Here is a 24,356-nt window from a genome sequence, read left to right on the forward strand (position 1 = left end):
AGGAGTCTCAAAGCGACTAACATTCTCCTTTCCCTTCCTCCCCCACAACAAACACTCTGTGAGGTGAGTGCGGCTGAGAGACTTCAAAGAAATGTGCCCAAGGTCACCCAGCAGCTGCATGTGGAGGAGCGGAGACGCGAACCCGGTTCCCCAGATTACGAGACTACCGCTCTTAACCACTACACCACACTGGCCAGTGAAACAACCCCAGTTTGTTGTTGTCCCTGTATTGATTGTCCTGGCTGAGGAAACATCGGAGCGCTGTGGCTGCTGTCTTTGCATTCCTGGTTTTGGAAGAGGGACTAGCAACAAAAAATAGTGGTTATTCACTGCAGACTATTGGACAACTAGCTAAATAACACAACATATTAAGGCTCTTCCAAAGAACACTGGGTGCATATACATACAGACATACATACATACATAGATACTGGGGTAAATCATGGTTTGTTTTTTCCTAACTATTTGTTCTTGCCTTTCCTTGATAAACGGGAACTTTTCCCACCTTCATTTTTTAGAGTTGAGTGGACATGGATCAAAACTAGGGACTCCGCTATACAGCTGCAAATAAAATGTTTTGTGTGTGTTTTAAGTGCAATATACAATGTGACACTAGGTGGTGACGGTGAGCCTTATGGAAAATTCCATGTATTTTTTAAACCTTTTTTTTAAAAGCATTTTCAGAACGGTTTTTCTGTGTGTGTAGATTCCACCTAGGCATCGCCCAGATCACTTTCCTGAATTATATCTGTATTGCTTTTATGTTATCCCACCCACGACATGCCCACAAAAAAATAAGGGAAAACCTACACGCCCCTGTTAGCACCAGGACATTCTTCTCATGGGAAAATTCTGCGGATTTGCACAAATTCTACAGCTGCCCTAGATTTAAGAAGTATCACCAACACTGCTCAGTACAATGGATATTTATAGCACCTGGAAATAATTGGTTTCAAGTTTCTGTAGCAGGATAGAGTCTATTTTTAAAGCAAGGAGATGGTTTCAGATCTGGATGACTGGGAGAGGGTAATAAAAAGTCAACTGCAATGCAGTAGCGTAGCTGGACTCCCACTTTCCTGAAATGTACATTAATCTTCCAACTTGTTGCTAAAAAATAAATATATGAAAACAAATCCATTCCCAAATGCAAGACAGAGTGGTCCTCCTGGTTGAATACTTCAAGCATGCCCTGTACTTAAATTACATAAGCAAAGAACAAAGCAAAATTTCCATTGCAGTTCAGGATAACATGATTCTTGCCCTTTTCGGTACTGGATCCTTTCCGTCCTAGACATCCTTGCAGGAATTGCACAGTGATTAATGCAAGATAGCACCCTGTTGTAACAAACGGGCTTTCTCCATAAAGTTCCTCTTAAAGGGCATCATGAAGTCATCAAAGTCCACCTCATAACTAAAACGCTGCCGACGCATTTCTCTCTTCCTTAGAAGGTCTTGGGTCGTCGCTTCTGGACTCCAAGTCTTGAAAGAGAAAAGGATCTCATAATTAAGATTCAGCAAATGGGCTATCCTTATGTACATTTCTTAACAGAAGGAAGAAAGCATGGTTGATATATTTTATAATCACCCCCTCCCATACCCCTGCCATGCTGAATTTAGGATTGAAAGAAGTCTTCTTTTGTAGCCTATGGAATAGGTTTCTGGTGTGTTCTTGATCATAGTGTGTTTATGGTACCCAGAAAGATTGGCAACCTCCAGTTACTATCTCGCTTATTCCCAAGTTTTATATTTTCCAGGCAGCTTTCTTCTCCAGAAGGATATTTTCAGTGGTCCCCCCCCCCGCCATAAAATGTTTATGGGTACTCTCATTTTCCTACTCATATTGAAATACTGCCCCTCAATGAGGCCAAACTTAGATTCACAAAATGTTTAGGGGTATGCGTATCCCTGCGTCCCCCCAGAAAAAAGCATTGGATATTTTGTTTCGCAAACTGAGCCCCTCCCCAGTAATGCTGGGCTCTGGAATAAAGTTAGCAACATCTAGCTGTAAAGGATTCAGAATTATGGAGCGGAAGTACTCCAGCATAGCTGAAGCATCACATACAATCCTGTCCCCTACAACTCCCAATAGGGGAAATATTCAAGAACAGAATCTCTTTGTGATCATTTCCTCCCCCTCAGATGAGTGGAACACTAAGAAATAAGCCATTCTACCACATTCTTCCCCAGAGCCCCACTCGGGTGTTAAGATCAGCAGACGGAGCTGGTCTTATTTTGCAGACATACTTACCCTCTGTGGTGTGAAAGTGATATTAACTTTCCTTGTGGCTCCTCTGGTTATCAGTGAATTCAGATGGACGACATTATCCTTGAGGGATTCTTTCTTCTCCTCGAAGAGAGATTTCTCAGCGATTGTTTCCGACGACGGTAGAACCTTAAACACAGAACATCATCAGTTGCACAAGTGTTTGTGTGTGTGTCGTAAATGTCTCATGCAATTAGCCGGAAGAGGCCTTTTTGCAACCCAAGTTTCTCGTTATGTGTCAAAATCCAAAAGCAGGGGGCTGTTGCAGTAGGTATGGGGGGTCATGGAGGCTGCTCCCCCATTGCAATGTGAGCACTGATTAATAATAATAATAATAATAATAATAATAATAATAATAATAATAATAATTTATTATTTATACTCCACCCGTCTGGCTGGGCTTCCCAAGCCACTCTGGGCGGCTTCCAAAAGAATATTAAAATACCGTAATACATTAAACATTAAAAGCTTCCCTAAACAGGGCTGCCTTCAGATGTCTTCTAAAAGTCTCATAGTTGTTGTTCTCTTTGACATCTCTTTGACATGTAAAAACACCAGGCAGGCCCCACAAATAACCCAGAGTTGCATTTTAAATAAAAACACACATTCTACTCATGTAAAAACACGCTGATTCCCAGACCGTCTGTGGGCCGGATTGAGAAGGCAATTGGGCCGGATCCGGCCCCTGGGCCTTAAGTTGCCTACCCCTGTAGTAAAGATTTCTTAGTTTACAAAACTATGTGCATTGTTTCTTTTTTCAAGTTGTGCTTTCTACAGATCAGTTTCATTTGTTGTGAGACATTAGTGTTGCATACAATGTTAGGTTAGGAAGAAAAGGGGGGATGAGGGGGAGACGTGGGGTGGGGTCAGGTGGCAACGCTTCTATGCTTCTACTTAGTGTATGTGTGGGGTTTTGTGTCAGCGTCACTTGTGTGGGTTCTCTTACTATTCGCTAGTTGTGTTTCCTTGGTGGTGAGAAAGCTTGGGGGTGGTCTAGGGTGTGGGTGGTTGTCTTTGATTGGCTGTAGTGAGATTTGTTTTTGTGTGTGAGTGGGGTGTGTGTGTGTGTGTGTTTTGATCAGGTTAGCCAGATTGATTTGTATGTTGTTGGCGGATTCGTGTCGTTGTCTTGTTGGGCTGTGTATGTGATAAAGGGGAGCTATACCAGGCTGAAGGCATCTTCTTCTAGTTGTCCCTGTGTCAGCTTCAGTTTATGGGTTAGTTTTCTAATAAGGCTGTTTCCCACACTATTAGATACCATTGGTCCATCCATGCTTACTCCAGACAAGTCTCTCCAGTGTCTGGCTATGATGCTTCTGGCTACCATGCAAGCTGTTGAGGTCTTCTGCTCCCATCACCCCCTGGCCAAGCTGCCTGGGGATGACGAGAGTTGAGTCCAGCAACATCTGGAGAACCCACCATTGAAGAAATCTCTTCTGCAGAACCATGGCATCGCCTCACCTCATCTTTCACAGACTCTTTCGACGCAGGATCTGGCATCTTTGCCTTGGGCGTGGCAGGCGTTGCTGGAGTGGTTGGGGCTCCTGAGACTGCTGAGGCTGCTTTGGCCGGTGCCTTTGGCTTGGCCCCCCTTTTCCCTTTCTGCTTGTCCCCTTTGCTGTCCGGTGGCTTCGGCATGCGGTCCAGCGTGTCTTGAATGTAGTGGACCAGCCGGGTGTCAGCATAAGCCTTTGCAACTTCCAAAGCGTTTTGTCCTGTTTGAAAAAAGAAGGTGACTCAGTATGTGAGGGCAGTGGCGTTCTTCTGCCTGATGCCAGAGTGATTCCATGTCACCAAGAATACAGGGACAGAGTGGGATGGGAGCGCAGAGCATTTGGGTGGTAAAGATGCTATTGAGATACAACTAACCTGGGTGCATAAAGTTCAGTGGTGAAGCATTGTAAAATGAATGGATTTTGAATCCATTGGCGCCTACCTCTTTCTTATTTATTTATTGATTGATTGACATTATATACCACCCTATACCCAGGGGTCTCAGAGCAGTTTACACAGGCTTCCTCAACCTCGGCCCTTCAGATGTTTTGAGACTACAATTCCCATCATCCCTGACCACTGGTCCTGCTAACTAGGGATCATGGGAGTTGTAGGCCAAAAACATCTGGAGGGCCTCGGTCGAGGAGGCCTGAGTTTACAGAATAAAATCAAGACATAAAACCACAAAATACATAATAGAAATAAAAACAACAACCCAATAGCCCCCTCCCCCAAAAAACCACCACACACAAGGGCGTAGGATATAATCAGATCAACCAAAGGCCAGGTTAAAAAGAAATGTTTTTGTCTGGTGTCTAAAGGTGCATAATGAGGGTGCCAGACGAACTTCCCTAGGGAGAGCATTCCGCAGACAGGGAGCCCCATGGACTGCAAGAAGATCAAACCTATCCATTCTGAAGGAAATCAGCCCTGAATGCTGACTGGAAGGACAGAACTTGAAGCTGAGGCTCCAATACTTTGGCCACCTCATGAGAAGAGAAGAATCCCTGGAAAAGACCCTGATGTTGGGAAAGATGGAGGGCACAAGGAGAAGGGGACGACAGAGGACGAGATGGTTGGACAGTGTTCTCGAAGCTACGAACATGAGTTTGACCAAACTGCGGGAGGCAGTGGAAGACAGGAGTGCCTGGCGTGCTCTGGTCCATGGAGTCACGAAGAGTTGGACACGACTAAATGACTAAACAAAAACAACAACATAAGCTGGAAAGAGTTATTTTTTTTAAAAAAGAAAAAGAAAATGTAAAGGGTCAATGAATCAAATTCCTGTCTAGGTCAGAAGTTACTGATGAAACACCACAGCTAATTTAAAGGTTGCATTGGCTGTCAATTAGCAGTAACACAAAGGTTTTACCTTTTCTGTTTGTCAGCTGAGGCTTAGCACCGGCGTTGACCAAATGATGAACCGTGTCCAGTCGGCAGCTCTCAAGGCCTCTCATCAACGGGGTCCCATAGTTGATTGAAATAGCATCTACTGTTGCTCCAGAATTGATGAGCAGTTCAGCAATATCCTGCTGGCCTGCATGGCATGCATGGTGGAGAGCAGTCCACATGAAATTGTCTGTTGCGTTCACATTAGCCCTGCAGGCAAAGAACAATTGTTCTCTGTATTAGAAATATGCTGTTTTGTCACATAGGGACATTTGAGGAATTTCATTTCAGTGAATTCCAATGAGAAGGGACCTGATTTGTATTAGGATCCATCCTACTCTCGTGTAGGACCCTGGCAGAGACACATGCCCGACTGGCATGTTCTCTCCCTCCTGGTCGATCGTTCGGGAGCTTCAAAAGCTTTCTTCTTCCCGAACATCATAGATGCCAACAGACATCAGCACACTTAGGGATCCACAGAGTTTGTGCAGCTTGTGTAACAGACATCAGCAACTCAGCATTTTGGCTAATCTACTTTATATATATATAAACACACACGGAGCACTGCAACATGGCTCCCCCTCTCTCTAGCATCAGACAGCAAAGAGAAAAAGAACAAAGGACAATCGTCCCACTTCACGGAACACAGTAACACAAACATCCTGTCTCCGTCACTTCCCATTCCGTGGAATGAAAACATACACCGCCATGTGATAGACAACAATCCCATGATGGCAGACAAGGAGAATGAATCTCCAATAATTTGCACACACCAATGCCGGTTTCTATTACAACTACTGCAGTGCCTGATTGACATATAAGCTAACAACCTATAGCTTAGGGCCCCACTCTCTTGGGCCCCCCCAAAAAAATTAAAGGAAAAAACCATACCTGGATGTACATTTCCAAAATATAAGATAAAAACCAAATAAAACAAAACCTATATACAGCAAAAGTGTTTTGTGGTCTGTAGGCTCCTATGATGTAAGTAATGAGTCCATAAATTACCATATAGCATACCGTATTTTTTGCTCTATAAGACTCACTTTTTCCCTCCTAAAAAGTAAGGGGAAATGTGTGTGCATCTTATGGAGTGAATGCAGGCTGCACAGCTATCCCAGAAGCCAGAACAGCAAGAGGGATTGCTGCTTTCACTGCGAAGCAATCCCTCTTGCTGTTCTGCCTTCGGAGATTCAGAATTTTTTTTCCTCTTGTTTTCCTCCTCCAAAACAAGGTGCGTCTTGTGGTCTACTGTGTCTTATAGAGCGAAAAATACGGTATATTCAACACAAAAAACAGAGACAGTTTGTTCCTGTCAAAGGACAGCTGGACATATAAAGGGCCCCATTACCTTCAGTAGCTTAGGGGCTCATCAAACCTAAATCCGGCCCTGACCAACTGCCATTATTCATCACCACAATGATGGTACACAATTGTCTGGGACTGGGTAGAGGAGGAATGGTGAAGCCCACCTCCCCAGCCTGACCCTTCAAAGAAGAAGACCATTCAGAATTACAACAGGGGTTTGAGGGAGGTCACAGCTGACAGTTGGCTGATACATTATCACTAGAAAGCATTCCAGACCCACCATCTCCCAGAACCCAGCGAGTCTTAAAAATAGGAGAGCAAAGGGCCCTCAGCGCCAACCGTAGAAGGGATGATGATTGGGGAAGTGGGAGAGAAGCGGAGATTTACTCGGAGCAACACCATTATTCCGAGAGGCCACATTTCTAAGCCTCTCTCTGTGAATATTGAATAAAAGCAGATGATAAGGATTTTCCCTTGTCTTGTCCATTCCTGGCAACCAGCCATGGGGGTTGGTATCTCCGCTGCCTGACAACAGTTGATGCAACACCTTTCTTTAAGCCAATCTCTAAGCGGTTTGCCAACAAGGTCAAAGCATCCACATACGGACGGTACATTTAAAGTACATGAGTTCCCTGGAAGAACCTTGGAAACTGTAATTTACTCCCCCCAGAGCTACAATTCCAAGCACCCCATAACAAACTACATTTCCCAGGATTTTTTGGAGAAGTCACGTGCTTTAAATGTGCTTCACAGTATATGTAAAGGTAAAGGTAAAGGGGCCCCTGACCATTAAGTCCAGTAGTGGCCGACTCTGGGGTTGCGGCGCTCATCTTGCTCTGTTGGCCGAGGGAGCTGGTGTACAGCTTCCGGGTCATGTGGCCAGCATGACTAAGCCGCTTCTGGTGAACCAGAGCAGCACATGGAAACACCGCTTACCTTCTCGCTGGAGCGGTACCTATTTATCTACTTGTCCTTTGACGTGCTTTCAAACTGCTAGGTTGGCAGGAGCAGGGACTGAGCAATGGGAGCTCACCCCATCGCGGAGATTCAAACCTCCGACCAGCAACCCCTAGGCTCTGTAGTTTAACCCACAGCGCTACCCACGTCCCTCAAGGTATGAGTACACAGTCATATACTGCCTTTCCCCCAAGGGGCTAAGGCCATCATGCATTGCATTCTCCCCCACCCCATTTCACTCTTGCAACAAATCTGAGAGTTAGGTTAGTTAGGCTTAGAGATGGTGACTGACCTAAGGTCACCAGATGAGTTCCATGGCTGAAGAAGGATCTGGCTGTGGATCTCCTCAGTCCTGGTCCATTGCTCCCACCATGGTTGGAAACGTAGCTCCTCCAGTCAAACATACAATCTTCCATGACAAGTTGCCTAGGCTGTCACATCACAATGGTCACTTGTGCTGGACATAGCCATTTGTCTTCATCTCATGGGTGAGGACACACTACTACTCGCCTGCAGCCTGAACTAAGGTGGGAGACAACTGCACCTCTACCACAAAGAACACGCAAAGAAATGGGTCTCCAAATGCATCTTTGGGTTGAAGGAAGGATATGAAAAAGTTGACTACTGTTCTAGCCCGTCCCTTTGGGTGCAGCCTTCTGTTGCTTCCTTCACAACCATCTTGTGAAGTCGGATAGGGTAAGACTTGGTGGCCTGTCCAAAGCTACCCACTACTTCTTGGTAGTGGCGCCCGCCCTGTGGAACGCCCTCCCTTCAGATGTGAAGGAAATAAGCAGCTATTTTATCTTTAAAAGACATTTGAAGGCAGCCCTGTTTAGGGAAGTTTTTAATATTTAATGCTGTGTTGTTTTTAACGCTCGATTGGACGCCGCCCAGAGTGGCTGGGGAAGCGCAGCCAGATGGGCAGGGTATAAATAAATAAATTATTATTATTATTATTATTATTATTATTATTATCACCCACTGTCAGGATGCTGTCAGCAGCTCCTGGCTGGTTGCCCAGGAAAGTATCAAGACAAGGAAAAGTTGTCCTGGATAAAGGCATTGTCCCAAGTGAATCTCCACCCTCCGTTTCTCCCACTTCCTCATTTGTCACTTCTACAGGTGCTGCTATGTGCCCTCTGTCTTTGAGCTCTTCACTCTTCTACTTTTAAGGCCCGCCGGATTCTGGGACATGGAGGGTCTGGAATGCTTTCTAATGACACCATGTCGGCCAGCTGCACAGGGCATGGACACACCCCTCATAAATTGGGAAATGTATCATCACTGAGGACGCGGGTGGCGCTGTGGGTAAAAGCCTCAGTGCCTAGGGCTTGCCGATCGAAAGGTCAGCGGTTCGAATCCCCGTGGCAGGGTGCGCTCCTGTTGTTCGGTCCCAGCGCCTGCCAACCTAGCAGTTCGAAAGCACTCCCAGGTGCAAGTAGATAAATAGGGACCGCTTACTAGCAGGAAGGTAAACGGCGTTTCCGTGTGTGGCTCTGGCTCACCAGAGCAGCGATGTCACGCTGGCCACGTGACCCGGAAGTGTCTCCGGACAGCGTTGGCCCCCAGCCTCTTAAGTGAGATGGGCGCACAACCCTAGAGTCTGTCAAGACTGGCCCGTACGGGCAGGGGTACCTTTACCTTTTTTATCATCACTGAAGCAGTCAAGTACAACATTTTCCTGTTGCCTAGAGCGGACACCTAGGGGAATGTGGCTCCAGACAGGGAGGACTTCCTGCCATACCTGCTCTGGAGCCTCCTGCCCTTGTGTATGACCAGGTAGATGTGCATGAGCCTGTGAAAGGGCTAGCCACACAGCCATCTTCCCTTTTTCTCTTTTCAGACTTCTCTCTTGGAACTCCTCTCCTGGCTCTTAGCTAACACATGGGTCATCCTTACAGAGGATGGAAGCCACAAGGCAGAAAGTCTGAGGTGTAGCTCAGACTTCTTTTCTGTACAAATGTAACTGTAACCCCAAGATCAAGCCTTCCTTCAGATTACTGCTGTGAACTGAATGTAAGTAAAACTTTACTCTTACTTTTAAAGAAGACTGTCTTGTGTTATTATTATTTTAAGAGGGAAATAAAAGGAGGCACTTACCAGGAACAAGCCAGACTGGATTGCTTAAGTTAAATGATTCTAATGAATCCATCAACTTGCTTCCAACTATCTACAAGGGAATGTGCTCTCCTGCTTGCTCACTGGCGTGAGTGAGGAAGGATAATGTTTCATCAATACATCCTCTCCTAACTTCCTCAACATTCCCACATAAATCCCACATTACTTGTGTCTACAGGGTTGCCTCCTATGCCCACCAGCCCAGTAAGCCACCAGAGGAAGTAAACCCACCCTCTTTCCAGGAGAAACTTCACCACTTCGATGTTCCCACTTGCGCAAGCGGCCATCAGAGGGGTTTTGTAGAAATGGTCTCGTATGTCCACTGATACCCCTGCCTCAAAGGCTTTCTTCATGGAGGAAAGGTCTCCGTCTTTAGCGAGGTAGTTGATGTGGGCGAAAGTCCTCAACGGGTCATCAATGTACCACCACGAATCATCTTGGATGGGGTGCTCGGGAGGGTGGTCCCGGTTGAACCGGTTGCAGTCCGTCACGTTCTTATAGGTTTCGATCATGTACTCGGGCGGCCCGCCATCTGCCCGCCGCGGGTACGCACTATCCGGAATGACGCAGATTGGCATAGGGGCGACAAACTTGGCTTTCCTGCCTCTCGCTTTCTTGGGTTTCTTCTTCTTGGGACCATAAGATGTAAGGAGGAAGGCTTTCTGCAAGAACCGGTTGCCCTTAAGAAACTCCTCGAACTTAATCCCTCCTGCTCGCGTTTTCTCGTGAGCCTGAGCAATTGTCATTAATTGTTCAGCCTCCACAAACGGACACCTCTCTTCGATGATGGACACAAAATCTTCCTTGTTCACGGCCCCGTCCCCTCGATCTGCGATCTCAAATGCTTCGCGAAGACTTGCCTGGTGTTCTACGGCCCAGTCGTGTAGCCTAACAGCCCAGGGCGGATTGGGGTTCTTCACCCCAGGCTTGGGCTTGGAATATTTGGCATAACGCCGCTCAATCTTACGAATCTCCTTACTTGCTGCTTTGAAACCACCGTCTTTAGCCACCTGCCTCGGTGTCTTTTTCTCTAGGTTCCTCCATGTAGGGTCAGTGCCTAAAAGGCAAAAGTGTAAGTTCCAATGAAGACAGCTCCAAAATCTTAGAAAAGGAGTCAAAAGAAAGTCTCAACACCTGGGGATCATCAAAACCGTGGTTGACTCATCCATTTCAAGGTTCTCAAGATTCTTACAGAATAGAGGCGGCTAACCCTTTCTGGCCTGAGGGCCATATTCATCCTTGATCAACCCTTGGGGGGCCACATGCAGTTTGTGGGTGTGGCCAAAGGTGGGTGTGGCCACCCCACAATCTTTCACACACTCCCTTGCTTGGACACAAGCACCACACACCAGCACACAACCTGCTCACCTCTGTGGATGTGCGAACAATCCACAGGCAACCCCACAAATTAAATGTCCATATAATAAAGCATTCACAATATATTTGATATTATTTAATATACACAGTTAATATATCTGATTAAATACATATTGTGTATTTAACAGATTCAATACATGCAACCAGTAAACCAATTTCATACGCAAACCGACGTGGGTGCTTTTTCTAACAACAAGATTTCACGCAAAAATTTCTTAAGGCTTTAAGATGTCATTTTCCTGAATGTTGCTGAAGGCCACCAGACAAGGCATTGAGGGCCACAGCTGTGGGTTGGACTACCCTGATGTAGTATATTAAAGGCACCAAAATGAGATTGTTCTGTTCCTGCTTGAGTGCAGTGGATTCTCGTTCACTGAATCAGGTGACTGAACCCCTGAGTTTATCCCGGGGTTGGGGGGAGCGCTTCATTCTCAGACAACCATCCTTTACCTCTTTGACCTATAAATCTGCAACACTCTGCATAACCCCCGGCAGCAGCGTAATGCAGCGGCGTGTTTCCATTCATGGCTATCAAACCCACATCTCCATTGTAGGCGGAAATAAGCTTCAGGATCTGCGAAGCAAAGTCAACACCATTAAACCAAGACAGACATACTTTAACCAAATGTACTCTACCTGTTTTCTTCTCAGCAAAATTGCAGCAAATGGATGCCATTTAAACAGTCTGGAAAGCTGTAACTATATAAGCTGGGGCACCAGAGAAAGGCCTAATTCAGGGGTCAGCAAACATTTTCAGCACGGGGCTGGTCCACTGTCTCTCAGACCTTGTGGGGGGTGGACTATATTTTTTTTTGGGGGGGGGAATGAAAGAATTCCTATGCCCCACAAATAACCCAGAGATGCATTTTAAATAAAAGGACACGTTCTACTCATGTAAAAACACACTGATTCCTGGACTGTCCACAGGCCGGATTTAGAAGGCGATTGGGCCGGATCTGGCCCCCAGGCCTTAGTTTGCCTACCCATGGCCTAATTAATACTTGGCTGTGTAATGGCAAGAGGGCAAAATTCCTGCACAGAAATACCTCCACTTAAGGCAAGGTCTGGAGCACTTGTAGCCTTTCAAAATTTGCGGGACTACAAAACCCATATTCCCTGACCACGGCACCATGCTCACTGGGGCTGATGGGAGTTGGAGTCCAGCAACGTCTGGAGCATAGCTGTCAACGTTTCCCTTTTTTAAAGGGGAATCCCCTTATTCCGAATAGGATTCCTCGCAAGAAAAGGGAAAAGTTGTCAGCTATGGAGAGCCGAAGGTCGCCCACCTGTGCTTTAAAATAAGCCTTTTTCTCCTTCTGACAAGGGCCAAACTCCCTATCACGTGAAATGTGCCTCTGCATTTGTGTGGGTGTTTCAAAACAGTGCCCAATTTAGAGCAGCGAAGTTGGCTTCCCCGCACAGGGCGCCAAGCCGAGGGGGTACAAAATTGAGAAGATCCATCACTGAGAAGATTCCTTTGGGGGTGCTAAATTTCGGCCTCACTACCAAAGATGGCCAAAGCCCACTGCTATCCCATACGAGCCCTGCGTGGGGAGCCGTGATCCACAACAGAATTGAGGCACAGGGAGAAGGAGTTTAATCCTCCTCCCATCATTGCTGCAGTGACTTCCAAAATAAATCCCTTCTCCCAGTTGAAATTGGCAATTGCCTTGAGACAAAAGTTGCTACTATGCAGCTTCACCTCTTGGGCAAATAGTAAATTTGAGGGTGGGCTCCATTTTTTTATGGTTTTGCACAAAACCACTCCCAATCTAGACTAGGCCCTTTGCAGGTGCTATTTTTAAAAAACCACACAAAAAAATATTGAATATAAAATGCAGTATTACCCAAAGGGACGCGGGGGGCGCTGTGGGTTAAACCACAGAGCCTAGGGCTTGCTGATCAGAAGGTCGGTGGTTCAAATCCCCGTGACGGGGTGAGCTCCTGTTGCTCGGTCCCTGCTCCTGCCAACCTAGCAATTTGAAAGCATGTCAAAGTGCAAGTAGATAAATAGGTACCACTCTGGTTTGTAAGGTAAACGGCGTTTCCGTGCGCTGCTCTGGTTCGCCAGAAAGCGGCTTAGTCATGCTGGCCACATGACCCGGAAGCTGTATGCTGGCTCCCTCGGCCAATAAAGCGAGATGAGCACTGCAGCCCCAGAGTTGGTCGTAACTGGACCTAATAGTCAGGGGTCCCTTTACCTTTATTACCCAAAGGGATCATCGTTCTGACTCTTTAACTAGCTATCTGCCACTTTCAAAACCATCCTCACGACTCCTCACTGCTCTCCAGATCTTCAAGATTCTTCCTCCCTGAAGGAGGCAGAGGCTGAGTGGTGCTGGACAGCACTGGCTCTTCCTTCAGGACAATGACCCTCAGGCTGTGCAGGGGAGTAGGGAAAACCCCAAGTTATCACAGCACACAAAAAAGGTAAAGGTAAAGGTAAAGGACCCCTGGATGGTTAACTGCAGTCAAAGGTGACTATGGGGTTGTGGTGCTCATCTCGCTTTCAGGCCAAGGAAGCTGGCGTTTGTCCACAGACAGCTTTCTGGGTCATGACTAAACTGCTTCTGGCACAACGTAACACTGTGACGGAAACCAGAGTGCACGGAAACACCTTTTACCTTCCCGCCGCAGTGGTACCTATTTATCTACTTGCACTGGCGTGCTTTCGAACTGCTAGGTTGGCAGGATTTGGGGCAGAGCAACGGGAGCTCACCCCGTTGTGGGGATTCGAACCGCTGACCTTCTGATCGGCAAGCCCAAGAGGCTCAGCGGTTTACACCACAGCGCCACCCGCATCCCTCTTGTCATAGCACACGACTATAGTAACTCCATGTTTCTTTCTATTCAGGTCAAGCTAAACATTCTGAAAAGTGTGCTTTGGGAAAAAGCGAAATTGGATTTTCTGGGGTCCCCTCTGTTAGCCAAGCCTGATTATTAGTAATTAACTGAGAGAGTTCCTTGGGCTGGGTACCTTTGTTTCTGACACCACCAACAAAGAATACCTCAAAAAACCCTCCTTTGGCTGCAAAATGTGCGGCATGGTGTCTTTCATTGTCAAAAACATTAACATTTCCACCTCTCTCAAGAATACCGCGGACCACATCCAAAACCCCTTCTCTGGCTGCTTCCATCAGGGCTGTGCGGCCGGTCGCCTGCAGATCAGAGAAAGGGAGAAAGAGAGGGACAGGAGAGAGAGAGAGAGAGAGAAATTAACATAATTTGCTCATTTACTATATTGCAAAAAATGGGGGGGGGGGGGACAGAGGAAATGTCTTATTCTATAAAGAATGCAAGCCATGAACAGGGGTTAGGGCTGCTAAGAAGTTCCTTGCTGCCCTCTCCACTACCTGAGAAAAAAGGGGACTGTGTGTACAATGGGAGCCATTGTTCTTCAGGTACAAAGCAGGCCTCTCTGAAAAAGATCACGATCCTAGCAGAAAACATGAGATATTTCTGTGGCTTGCTCCCTATCTTGAATTTGCATGTGTATTAGTGTGTCTTGATAATGCCAGGAGGAGCAATAGATGAATCTGACATTTCTCCACTTTTCTCATTTCCTCAATCATCTCCAAATGTCCACATCAGTTTGCAATTTCTTAATATCCATACATAAAAAAGGCTTCCTAGAAATTCACCAGTATTTTAGTGTGAATTTATTTTTATGACCTTCTTTACCATGCTGTATTGTTTTTAACACTCGATTGGAAGAAGCCCAGAGTGGCTGGGGAAACTCAGCCAGATGGGCGGGTATAAATAAAAAATTATTATTATTATTATTATTATTATTATTATTATTATACCATCTGCAGTTTTTCAAATTACAGCAGTACCTCGGTTCTCGAACGTAATCCATTCCGGAAGACTGTCCCGAGTTCCGAAACGTTCGGAAACCGAGGCACAAAGGGCTGGCTGCAAATGCAATTGAGAAAATTGAAAAATTGAAAAACACACAGCGGAAGTCGTTTAACTTCCGAGGCACGTTTGAAAATGGAAGCATTTATTTCCTGTTTTTCGGTGTCCGGGTTCTGAAATGTTTGACAACAGAGACATTCGAGAACCGAGGTACCACTGTATGTGTTATATATATCTATATATGTATACAGTGGTACCTCGGATTAAGAACTTAATTCGTTCTGGAGATCCATTCTTAACCTGAAACTGTTCTTAACCTGAGGTACCACTTTAGCTAATGGGGCCTCCCGCTGCCGCTGCACCACTGCTGCGCAATTTCTGTTCTCATCCTGAAGCAAAGTACTTAACCCGAGGTACTATTTCTGGGTTAGCAGAGTCTGTAACCTGAAGCGTATGCAACCTGAAGCGTCTGTAACCCGAAGTACCACTATATCTATATATGATCTGCTGCCTGGCTGATCAGGATAATAAATATTCTTAAAACATTTTTATGGTTGATTAATTTAACCAATTAGCCACTGCAGCCCTAATGATTATTACGCTTACGCCTGTCGGTATTCCACTCCCCACTCTTAGAATGGCTAAGAACATTCTTACTGGGTTTGTTGCATTAGGGTCTGCTCCTCTCTCCAAAAATGTCATGCACATGTCTCTGATCTCATGCGCCTGCTCACAGGCTTGTACGAAAACTGGCTTCCCCTCAAAAGTGCAGTTGTTAACATCCGCCCCATATTCCAGGACCATCTGAACACAGCGGAAGTGCCGTTTGGTGGGCAGAATGCAGTAAAACAGAACACCTGTGTGAAGAATAGTTGCAGAGTGGCTTAACAGGGAAAGAGCCGTGATCCTGAAAAGAGAGACCAACCACTCAGTGGCGTAGCGTGGGTTGTCAGCACCCGGGGCAAGGCAAGTAATTTGCGCCCCCTAACCCGTGGATTTGCGCCCCCTAACCCTAACCCCCAGATGTTGCGCCCGGTGCAGCCAGCCCCCCCTGCACCCCCCACGCTACGCCACTGCAACCACTAAATGCAAAGTAGTAAAATAATCTGCTTATTGCCCTTGCGTACTGCCCATATAACTAAGTGCTCGGGGAGGGTTGCAGAGGCATTAAAATATACCAATCCAATCCAAACCAAAATAAACACTGAAACCAATTAGTTAAAATCACAACACCAAAATATACATTCCTAAAACCAGCATGAGCACATCAGTTGAAACAATGAGGAAACCAATACGAAACTAGCAAAGGGGGGGAAATGGAGCAAAGAACTAATGCACCAGATATTTGCAGTGCTTTTTTTCCTGGGGGGACGCAGGGGTACGCATACCCCGAAACATTTTGCGAACCTAAGTTTGGCCTCATTGAGGGGCAGTGTTTCAATATGAGTAGGAAAATGAGAGTACCCCTAAACATTTTTTTTTAAAGAAAAAATATACTGGATATTTGTACCCATGATAATTAATATGAAGGCCAGGGAAATCAAAATGATCTTCAGCAGGTATCTAAAGACCATAATGTGGGTACCAGGTGAGCATCTTTGGGAATGACATTCTAGCTACTGTATTTTTCACTCTATAAGACGCACCAGACCATAAGAGGCACCTAGTTTTCGGAGGAGGGAAACAAGAAAAAAAATATTCGAATCTCAGAAGCCAGAACAACAAAAGGGATCGCTGCACAGCGAAAGCAGCGATCCCTCTTGCTGTTCTGGCTTCTGGGATAGCTGCGCAGCCTGCATTCGCTCCATAAGACACACACACATTTCCCCTTACTTTTTATGAGGGAAAAAATGAGTCTTATAGAGCAAAAAATACGGTATTTTAATATTTATTGATATAATTTATAGACCGCTCTTTGTCTATAGATATCAGGATGATTCACAACCTAATTCTATCAACCGGTGGTGGATGGGTGTCACTACTGATCTTTTCCTTTTTAAAAATAAATAAATATGATTTTTATTAAATTTTCTGTTTTACAGTTTCAAATAAACACTTTACATCCTTCAGATATCAATGACTCCCCTTCTTCTCTTTCCATGGTTCATTTTACATATCTTATATCCTTGCATGTTTTAGAAAAAACTATACCAATCAGTTTTCTATTCTTACATCCATCAAAAGTTACTGATACTTTTGAATTTATCTTAATGCTGCCAGCGTTTTCAGCTGTACACGTTTCCCATATATTCAATAAACGTTTTCCAATCTTCTCTAAACATACCGGTATGTGCTTCTTGTTCTCTTATTCTATATGTTAAGTCTGCAAGTTGTGCATATTCTGTCAACCTAAGTTGTCAATCTTCTTTGGTTGGGACCTCACTCATTTTCCATTTTGGGGCTAACAAAACACGGGCCGCAGTTGTCGCATACATAAATAACTTTTTTCTGACACCTGGGGATTTCAGTCTGAAGTATCCCCAGCAGAAAGAACTCTGGTTCTTTTTAGAAAGCAATGCAAGTTTCTTTTCCTAGCAGACACCTGACTCACTTCATTAGCTAAGGGAACCTGGGAAAGGAACTCAGATGAAGATTTCAGGGCCTGGGCAAGTATGCATGGGAAGAGATCATCCTTCAAGTAACCTGGCCCCAAGCTGTTTAGAACAGGGGTCAGCAAACTTTTTCAGCAGGGGGGCTGTCCCTCAGACCTTGTGGGGGGCCGGACTACATTTTGAAAAAATAATAATGAACGAATTCCTATGCCCCACAAATAACCCCAAGATGCATTTTAAATAAAAGCACACATTCTACTCGTGTAAAAACGCCAGGCAGGCCCCACAAATAACCCAGAGATGCATTTTAAATAAAAGGACACGTTCTACTCATGTAAAAATACTCTGTTTCCTGGACCATCTGAGGGCTGGATTTAGAAGGTGATTGGACCGGATCCGGCCCCCGGGCCTTAGTTTGCCTACCCATGGTTTAGAGCTTTAATTTATTTATTTTTCCAAAAAAATTATTAGTTTTCACAATATTATAAACAAACAAACAAACACACAAGACAAACAAACATAAACCATAGCCTTATTGAAAATTACAGTTATTAAATTTGTTAAGTGACTTCCTCGCTTCCCCTTGGTTGAATTTCATTGCATTTCCTTTTAACGGTTTTCCAAATCCCAATTTTTATGAAATTTAACTTAAACATTAACATCCTTAGATCTTCACCGTATGGTGAACATATTAATTCATCACTTAACATAAATAAAATCCTAAGCCCATTAAGTATCTGCAAGCTGTTTTCAGTTAGTTTAACTTAACAAATTTAACTAAATAATCATGGTTTAGAGCTTTAAAGGTGAAAGCCAGCACTTTGAAATGTGCCCCAATGTGGATTGTACTTCTTGAGCTACAAGAGAAATCTCCACCTCCCTTGCCAACACCTGATTCTCTTTACCTTTTCCTTCCACATCAACGATGGTCATGTCTGCCTCGGCCTGGACTAATACATCCAAGGCCAAGTCATGGCCCAGCTCAGCAGCTTTCATCACAGGGGTGCGCCCCATCCGATCCTGGACATCCGGATGAGCTCCAAGCTCCAAGAGAAAGTTGCACATGTCAATGTCATTGGCAACACAGGCCAAGTGAAGAGCAGCATCTCCATCGACTGGCTCGGTGAAGTTGATGAGTTCCGGGTAGCCGAGTTTGGTGAGCTTCTCAATCTGTTTCTTGTCCTTCTGGCGAACGCACTGGAGAACTTTGTAGATCTGTAGGTTTTCGAGCCTTTTGTCAGCCAACATTCTCAATCAACCGAAGGAAGGATATTCTCATAGAGGTGGTTCTCTGGACAGAAGGAGGAAACAGGAGAAAAATGAGTCTCCTTTGTAATGGAATTCTACGATGTACCCCATTTGTGCTGTGGCGGTTAAGCATATCTGTTAAAGGATGTGACTGTGCATAATAAATAATAATAATAATAATAATAATAATAATAATAATAATATATTATTTATACCCCACCCATCCCACTGGGTTTCCCCAGCCACTCTGGGCAGCTCCCAACAGATTAAAAACAGAATAAAACATCAAACATAAGAACTTCCCTAAACAGGGCTGCCTTCAGATGTCTTCTAAAAATCAGGTAGCTGTTTATTTCCTTAAGATCTGATGGGAGGGCGTTCCACAGGGCGGGTGCCACCACCGAGAAGGCCCTCTGCCTGTGGCTCATGACACAGTAAAGCATGCCACACTACCATAGCCAGTGGAAGCTGGTCCTTTAAAATGAATGGGATATTGCCCCACCAACTTCAGTTTCCCTTCAGCCAGTTCACACCAGCCTATCTTCTTACAGCAGGTGGCATTGCCTGTCATGTTCCTCCTCTTTAGTCTACACACACACACACACACACACACAATTACATTTTCTGTTTTACAATTTAAAATACTCATTTAAATATCCTTAAAGTATCAATGACTTCCCTTCTTCTCTTTCCATGGTTCATTTTGCATATCACAAATCCCTGCATATTTTACAAAAACTATACCATTCAGCACTGGCGGAGGAAGATGGGCACGGAGGGAGCTATGCCCCCACCTGTTCTCCGCCCCCCGGTGCCGGAGCATGAAGCTCTGCCACTGCCATTCAGTTTTCCATTATTACATCTTTCAAATCTTGTTTACACTGCTGAATTTATCTTAATGCTGCCAACATTTTCAAGTATACCCAATATCCCCCCATGTGTTCAATAAATGTTCTCCAGTCTTCTCTAAACGTATGTTCTTCTTGCACTCTTATTCTATATGTTAAGTCTGCAAGCTACACATATTCTGTCAGCTTAAGTTGCCATTCTTCTTTGGTTGGGACCTCGCTCGTTTTCCATCTTTGGGCTAACAAAACACAGGCCGCAGCAGTGGCTTACATAAGTAACCTTCTCCTTAGACTTAATGTTGCCCTTGTAGAACTCCAAACAGGCAGGAGGATGGAGACAAAAGTAGAATTAGTTGGCTCTGTCTGTCATTGGCTGTGGCTGTGCGGACTGTTGATGTCCCTACCTTCCACTCAACCCCAAGGGCGCCAGTCACCACTGGCCACCACACTTATGTTTGCAGTCAGTTGTCCTTTGCTACTGCTGTTTGCCATTGCTGTTTGCAACTCATTAATACTCCTGATGATGCAACAGTGCAACATAGCAACAATGCCATAAGTCAAAGATGGACTGGCACATTAGCTTTCACTTGAATCTGTTTTAAAATTCTAGTTTCTAGGAGTGCGTCAACTGAGCCTCAAGAATAAACCCTCAACCTCTTGGTAAATACGGGTGCTGTGATGTTTGCACACATTGCCAGAAGCCTCCTTGTGAAACCTGAGGGTCAGAGGTGCAAGACAACAAACCCAAAGAACGACAAACAAAGCAAGTTCACACACGCATGTGACATCCAACCTGGATGGATTTAAAAGAGGATTAGACATGGAGGACAAGGCTATTGATGGCTGGTGCCCATTGAGGCTGGTAGGAAAGGAGGCAAGTTATAAGCAGAAGCAGAGCCAACAGCAGACCGAGTCAACAAAGGCTAGATTTGTCCCCATCCTCCTCTCTGCTGACTTCTACAAGGACAAAGCTGAGCCTAAGGAGGAGGAACAGCCAGGAATAACCCCTGTAAGTAAGAAGGTAGGCGGATGGGGGCTGGTTAATGGCAGACTAAAGTTGGGTCCTTCTTGTAGGCATCTCAGAGGCATCTGATTGGCCACTGTTACAACAGGATGCAGGACTAGATGGGCCTTTCGTCTGATCCAGCAGGCTCTTCTTATATTATCTAGGGTGGCATGGAAGCACTAAGGGTTGAATGCCTGGAGGCCAAACCTACAGGCAGAGCTTTTGTGACACACCAGGTATCACCTTCTGTTGAGACCTGGGGGCTCTGTGCTGGAAACCTGCCTCAAATTTCTCAAAAGTTTCCTTCCCCTTCCATTTTGCTGTCTCATTCACAAGGTGCTTCAGAATTCCCCTAAGTTTGGGTGGGTGTGGAGTTGAGATTACCTACCATGGTGCAGTGATTATGATGTGCATATTGTCCCCAATTTCCATTAAACATTTCCCCAGCATTCTGCAGCTTATCCAGCTGCACACATTTCCTAATAATAATAATAATAATAATAATAATATGCCCCATGGGAAAGGAACAACCTCATGGAATTACCCCTAAACTTTAAATGAAGTGCATCTGGAGAGACTGCCTACCAAGCATCTGAAACTGGTGTGCCCACTTTTGCTTTTAAAGGAAGTCTATATGCTTGCCTTTGGGGGACGCGGGTGGCGCTGTGGGTAAAAGCCTCAGCGCCTAGGGCTTGCCGATTGAAAGCTCGGCGGTTCTAATCCCCGCGGCGGGGTGCGCTCCTGCTCTTCGGTCCCAGCGCCTGCCAACCTAGCAGTTTGAAAGCACCTCTGGGTGCAAGTAGATAAATAGGGACCGCTTACTAGCGGGAAGGTAAACGGCGTTTCCGTGTGTGGCTCTGGCTCGCCAGAGCAGCGATGTCACGCTGGCCACGTGACCCGGAAGTGTCTTTGGACAGCGCTGGCCCTTGGCCTCTTTGAGTGAGATGGGCGCACAACCCTAGAGTCTGTCAAGACTGGCCCGTATGGGCAGGGGTACCTTTACCTTTACCTTTATATGCTTGCCTTTACATGTCATTAAAAGTAAACGGCCTCATTTTTTTTAAAAAAGCAACAAACAGCTGTCAGGTACATATTAGGCAGTTCCTTCACACACAAACATACCCCAGCTTTTTGTGATTTACAGAAAAGCCTGGTCAGAGCTGTCATTGAGTTTTCAGGAAGGAGAGAGCACCTGGGAAGGCTGCCGGCAGATGGTTTGAAGAAAGGACACTTACAAACAGCCTCAGCCACTCTGAATATAAGGTAGGCGCAACCAAACTTATCCCATGGGCCGGGCTTTGGTGATATGGAGCCCTGAGCTAAGTCATAATTTAGTGCCCCCTGCCCTCACATTTTCTTATTTTCACAATAATTCATTTTGATACAGTTGCTTTTGCATGGATCTTAATAATAATAATAATAATAATAATAATAATAATAATATTTTGTGCCCCCTTGGCTTGGTGCCTTGCACAGGGGAACAGACTTCACCACCCCAAATCCAGTGCTGCTTCATGATAATTTCACCTGCATTTTCTCTCCCCTTTGCCAATTTTCATAGTTCCTTTTCTCATGAATTGATGGAGAATGGTTTAAAATAATAATAAAAAAATTAAACCCAATATGTTTCTAGCTCATCATTCATTCCCATGCTCACCGACATATAGTCAAGACACAAGATTCAGATCTATATACAAGAATATATGAATCTGCCCTCATCAATAATAGTCATAGAATTGTAAAATTTGAATTATTATTATTATTTCCCCAAGAGCTCCTTTATTTATTAATTTTTATATGAAACTATTTGGTTTTTCAAATTAAAATTTTATAATCACAAACATACAACATATAACATAAAAACAAGATGTCAAAGAATCTCGTGGACTCCTCTCCTCCCCTTTGTGGGTCTTATTATTAACCATTTCCTCCTGCATCTTTTATAATATTCCAAATCTTGTACATCTCCATTATATCCAAAATTAATCATTAAACTACAAGTGCTATTCAAATCCTACCAACGACTTTAACTGTTTACAATGGTTTTTAAGGTAAATTATAATTTTTTCCCCCAGAGCTCCTTTATGTCTTGAGGATAGCCGGCAATAAAGTTCACCAGCTGCAGTTCTATCTGCATGTATGACTTATAAGCAGTTACAATTCATCAGCAAAGCAACTCCGAGTCAACTCAGTGGTCCCTTAAAAGACAAACAACAGAGCCTGAATGAGAGCAGCCTACCACCGAGCGCATGAAGAGTTCTACGCGCATGTGATGAAGTCCGCAGTAGCCTTTGCTTGTCAATCAATCTGTTCGGTCCTTTTAAAGGCGCTGGGCTCTTTGGGCTGCAACACCATTCCCAACGCAGGGCTCCCCGAGATTCCTTTTTCTAGACAGAAGCACTAAGGGATTACATCACCCCGCAAAAACAATGACCACTACTGGCCAGATCTGCCTGGATTTCGCCCTCTCCTTTTTCTTTCTCCTTTTAACCTGCCGCGACTCCAGCAGCTTACCTGCAAGCTTTGCTGACGCTCCAGGAGAGCTGGAGGAGACCAGACGAAAGCAGCCGCCCAGACGCCTGGTAGATGGGCATGACTCTTCCCCGCTTCCTCCGCGGGCTGATGGCAAGAGAGCAGGAATGGTTCCTTGGGCGGGTGGCAGCGTCCGCGAGAACGAGCGTGTCCCCGGAGCACCCAGCGGGAGGAGGGGATTGTTAGACGGGAGCTCCTATAGCAACGGAACCAGGGAGAGGAAGCGCGCCGGCGCGCGCGTAACAATGGCAAGCCGGCTCCCAGCCTCGCTGCGCAAAGCGGAGCGCAGGAGCCAAGCACATCCCACTCCCCAAATCACGTGGAAGGGGAGATGCAACGGAGAGGAGCCCGAAGGGCAGAGCCAAGGCCACCAGTTTGCAAACACGTCTAGAATCAGAGCCTTGCAAGGGACCCCGCGAGCCGTCAAGTCCGACCGCCTGCAATGCAGGAATCTCAACTAAAAATAAAAAAATAAAAAGGTAAAAGACCTCTGGACAGTTAACTATGAGGTTATGGTGCTCATCTCACTTTCAGGCCAAGGGAGCAGGCGTTTCTCCACAGAAAGCTTTTTGGGTCATGTGGCCAGCATGACTAAACCGCTTCTGGCGCAACGGAACAACGGAACACGGAAACGCCGTTTACCTTCCCGCGATACCTATTTATCTACTTGCACTGGCGTGCTTTTGGACTGCTAGGTTGGCAGGAGCTGGGACAGAGCAACTGGAGCTCACCCTGCCATGGGGATTTGAACTGCCAACCTTCCGATCGGCAAGCCCAAGAGGCTCAGTGGTTTGGACCACAGTGCCCCCCATGTCCCTTAGGAATCTCAGCTAAAACATCCCTGACAGATGGCCATCCAGCCTCTGCTTGAAAACATCCAAGGCAGGCAAGCCCACTGCCTTCCAATGGAGTCGGTTCTACTGTCAAACAGCTCTTACCATCAGATCTCCCCACTCCATGTTGAGTCAGAATCCCCTTTCTTGTAGTTTGAATCCATTGGTTCCAGACCCTGTTTTTAAAGGTGTCTTTCTCTAGCCCTACCTCCAGCCCTATTGGGCTTGAACCCGGGCCCTACAGAGCATATGCTCTACACCAGGGGTCAGCAACCTTTTTCAGCCATGGGCCAGTCCACCATCCCTCAGACCATGTGGGGGGCCGGACTATATTTTTTAAAAAATATATGAACGAATTTCTACGCCCTACAAATAACCCAGAGATGCATTTTAAATAAAAGCACACATTCTACTCATGTAAAAACAACCAGGCAGGCCCCACAAATAACCCAGAGATGCATTTTAAATAAAAGGACACATTCCACTCATGTAAAAACCTGCCGGACTGAGAAGGCGATTGGGCCGCATCTGGCCCCTGGGCCTTACGTTGCCTACCCCTGCTCTACACACTGA

The 24,356-nt window shown here is 45.5% G+C and overlaps 1 protein-coding gene and 2 long non-coding RNA genes across 5 annotated transcripts in view; 1 reads left to right on the plus strand and 2 right to left on the minus strand.

Annotated features, from left to right (window-relative positions):
* LOC310673568 overlaps window positions 1-24,356 on the minus strand; it is a 36,703-nt gene that overhangs the window by 5,499 nt on the left and 6,848 nt on the right. The window lies entirely within an intron of this gene.
* On the minus strand, window positions 912-23,137 carry ANKEF1 (ankyrin repeat and EF-hand domain containing 1). 3 transcript variants are annotated; one of them, XM_083431940.1, is made up of 10 exons: window positions 22,933-23,137; window positions 18,222-18,607; window positions 15,422-15,621; window positions 13,915-14,064; window positions 11,357-11,480; window positions 9,761-10,586; window positions 5,130-5,356; window positions 3,725-3,978; window positions 2,249-2,392; window positions 912-1,479 (listed from the first exon to the last, which is right to left on the minus strand). In XM_083431940.1, exons 2-10 carry the CDS (start codon window positions 18,562-18,564, stop codon window positions 1,318-1,320), a joined length of 2,430 nt encoding a protein of 809 aa, XP_083288066.1. In that variant the 5' UTR covers window positions 18,565-18,607; window positions 22,933-23,137; the 3' UTR covers window positions 912-1,317. The 3 variants fall into 3 exon arrangements, with proteins under 3 accessions (XP_083288066.1, XP_083288067.1, XP_083288068.1); XM_083431941.1 differs by lacking the exon at window positions 22,933-23,137 and adding an exon at window positions 19,684-19,892; XM_083431942.1 differs by lacking the exons at window positions 15,422-15,621; window positions 22,933-23,137 and having other exon boundaries at window positions 18,222-18,368.
* Window positions 7,705-9,837, plus strand: LOC310673558. The gene is made up of 3 exons (XR_014509103.1): window positions 7,705-8,107; window positions 9,255-9,427; window positions 9,708-9,837. It is a non-coding gene; the product is annotated as an uncharacterized lncRNA (long non-coding RNA).

This window comes from Podarcis tiliguerta (assembly GCF_965153285.1).
Source record: "Podarcis tiliguerta genome assembly, chromosome: 3".
Taxonomy (NCBI): Eukaryota; Metazoa; Chordata; class Lepidosauria; order Squamata; family Lacertidae; genus Podarcis; species Podarcis tiliguerta.

Bases quoted from the DNA above. Each gene is read 5' to 3' on its own strand.
- ANKEF1 (XM_083431940.1), bottom strand. From the start codon at position 18,564: ATGTTGGCTGACAAAAGGCTCGAAAACCTACAGATCTACAAAGTTCTC. The intron at 11,481-13,914 runs GTATTCTTTGTT...TTTGCTTCGCAG, and splicing joins CCAAAGGAGGGTTTTTTGAG to ATCCTGAAGCTTATTTCCGC. The intron at 3,979-5,129 runs GTAAAACCTTTG...TTTTTCAAACAG, and splicing joins TCAGCTGACAAACAGAAAAG to GACAAAACGCTTTGGAAGTT.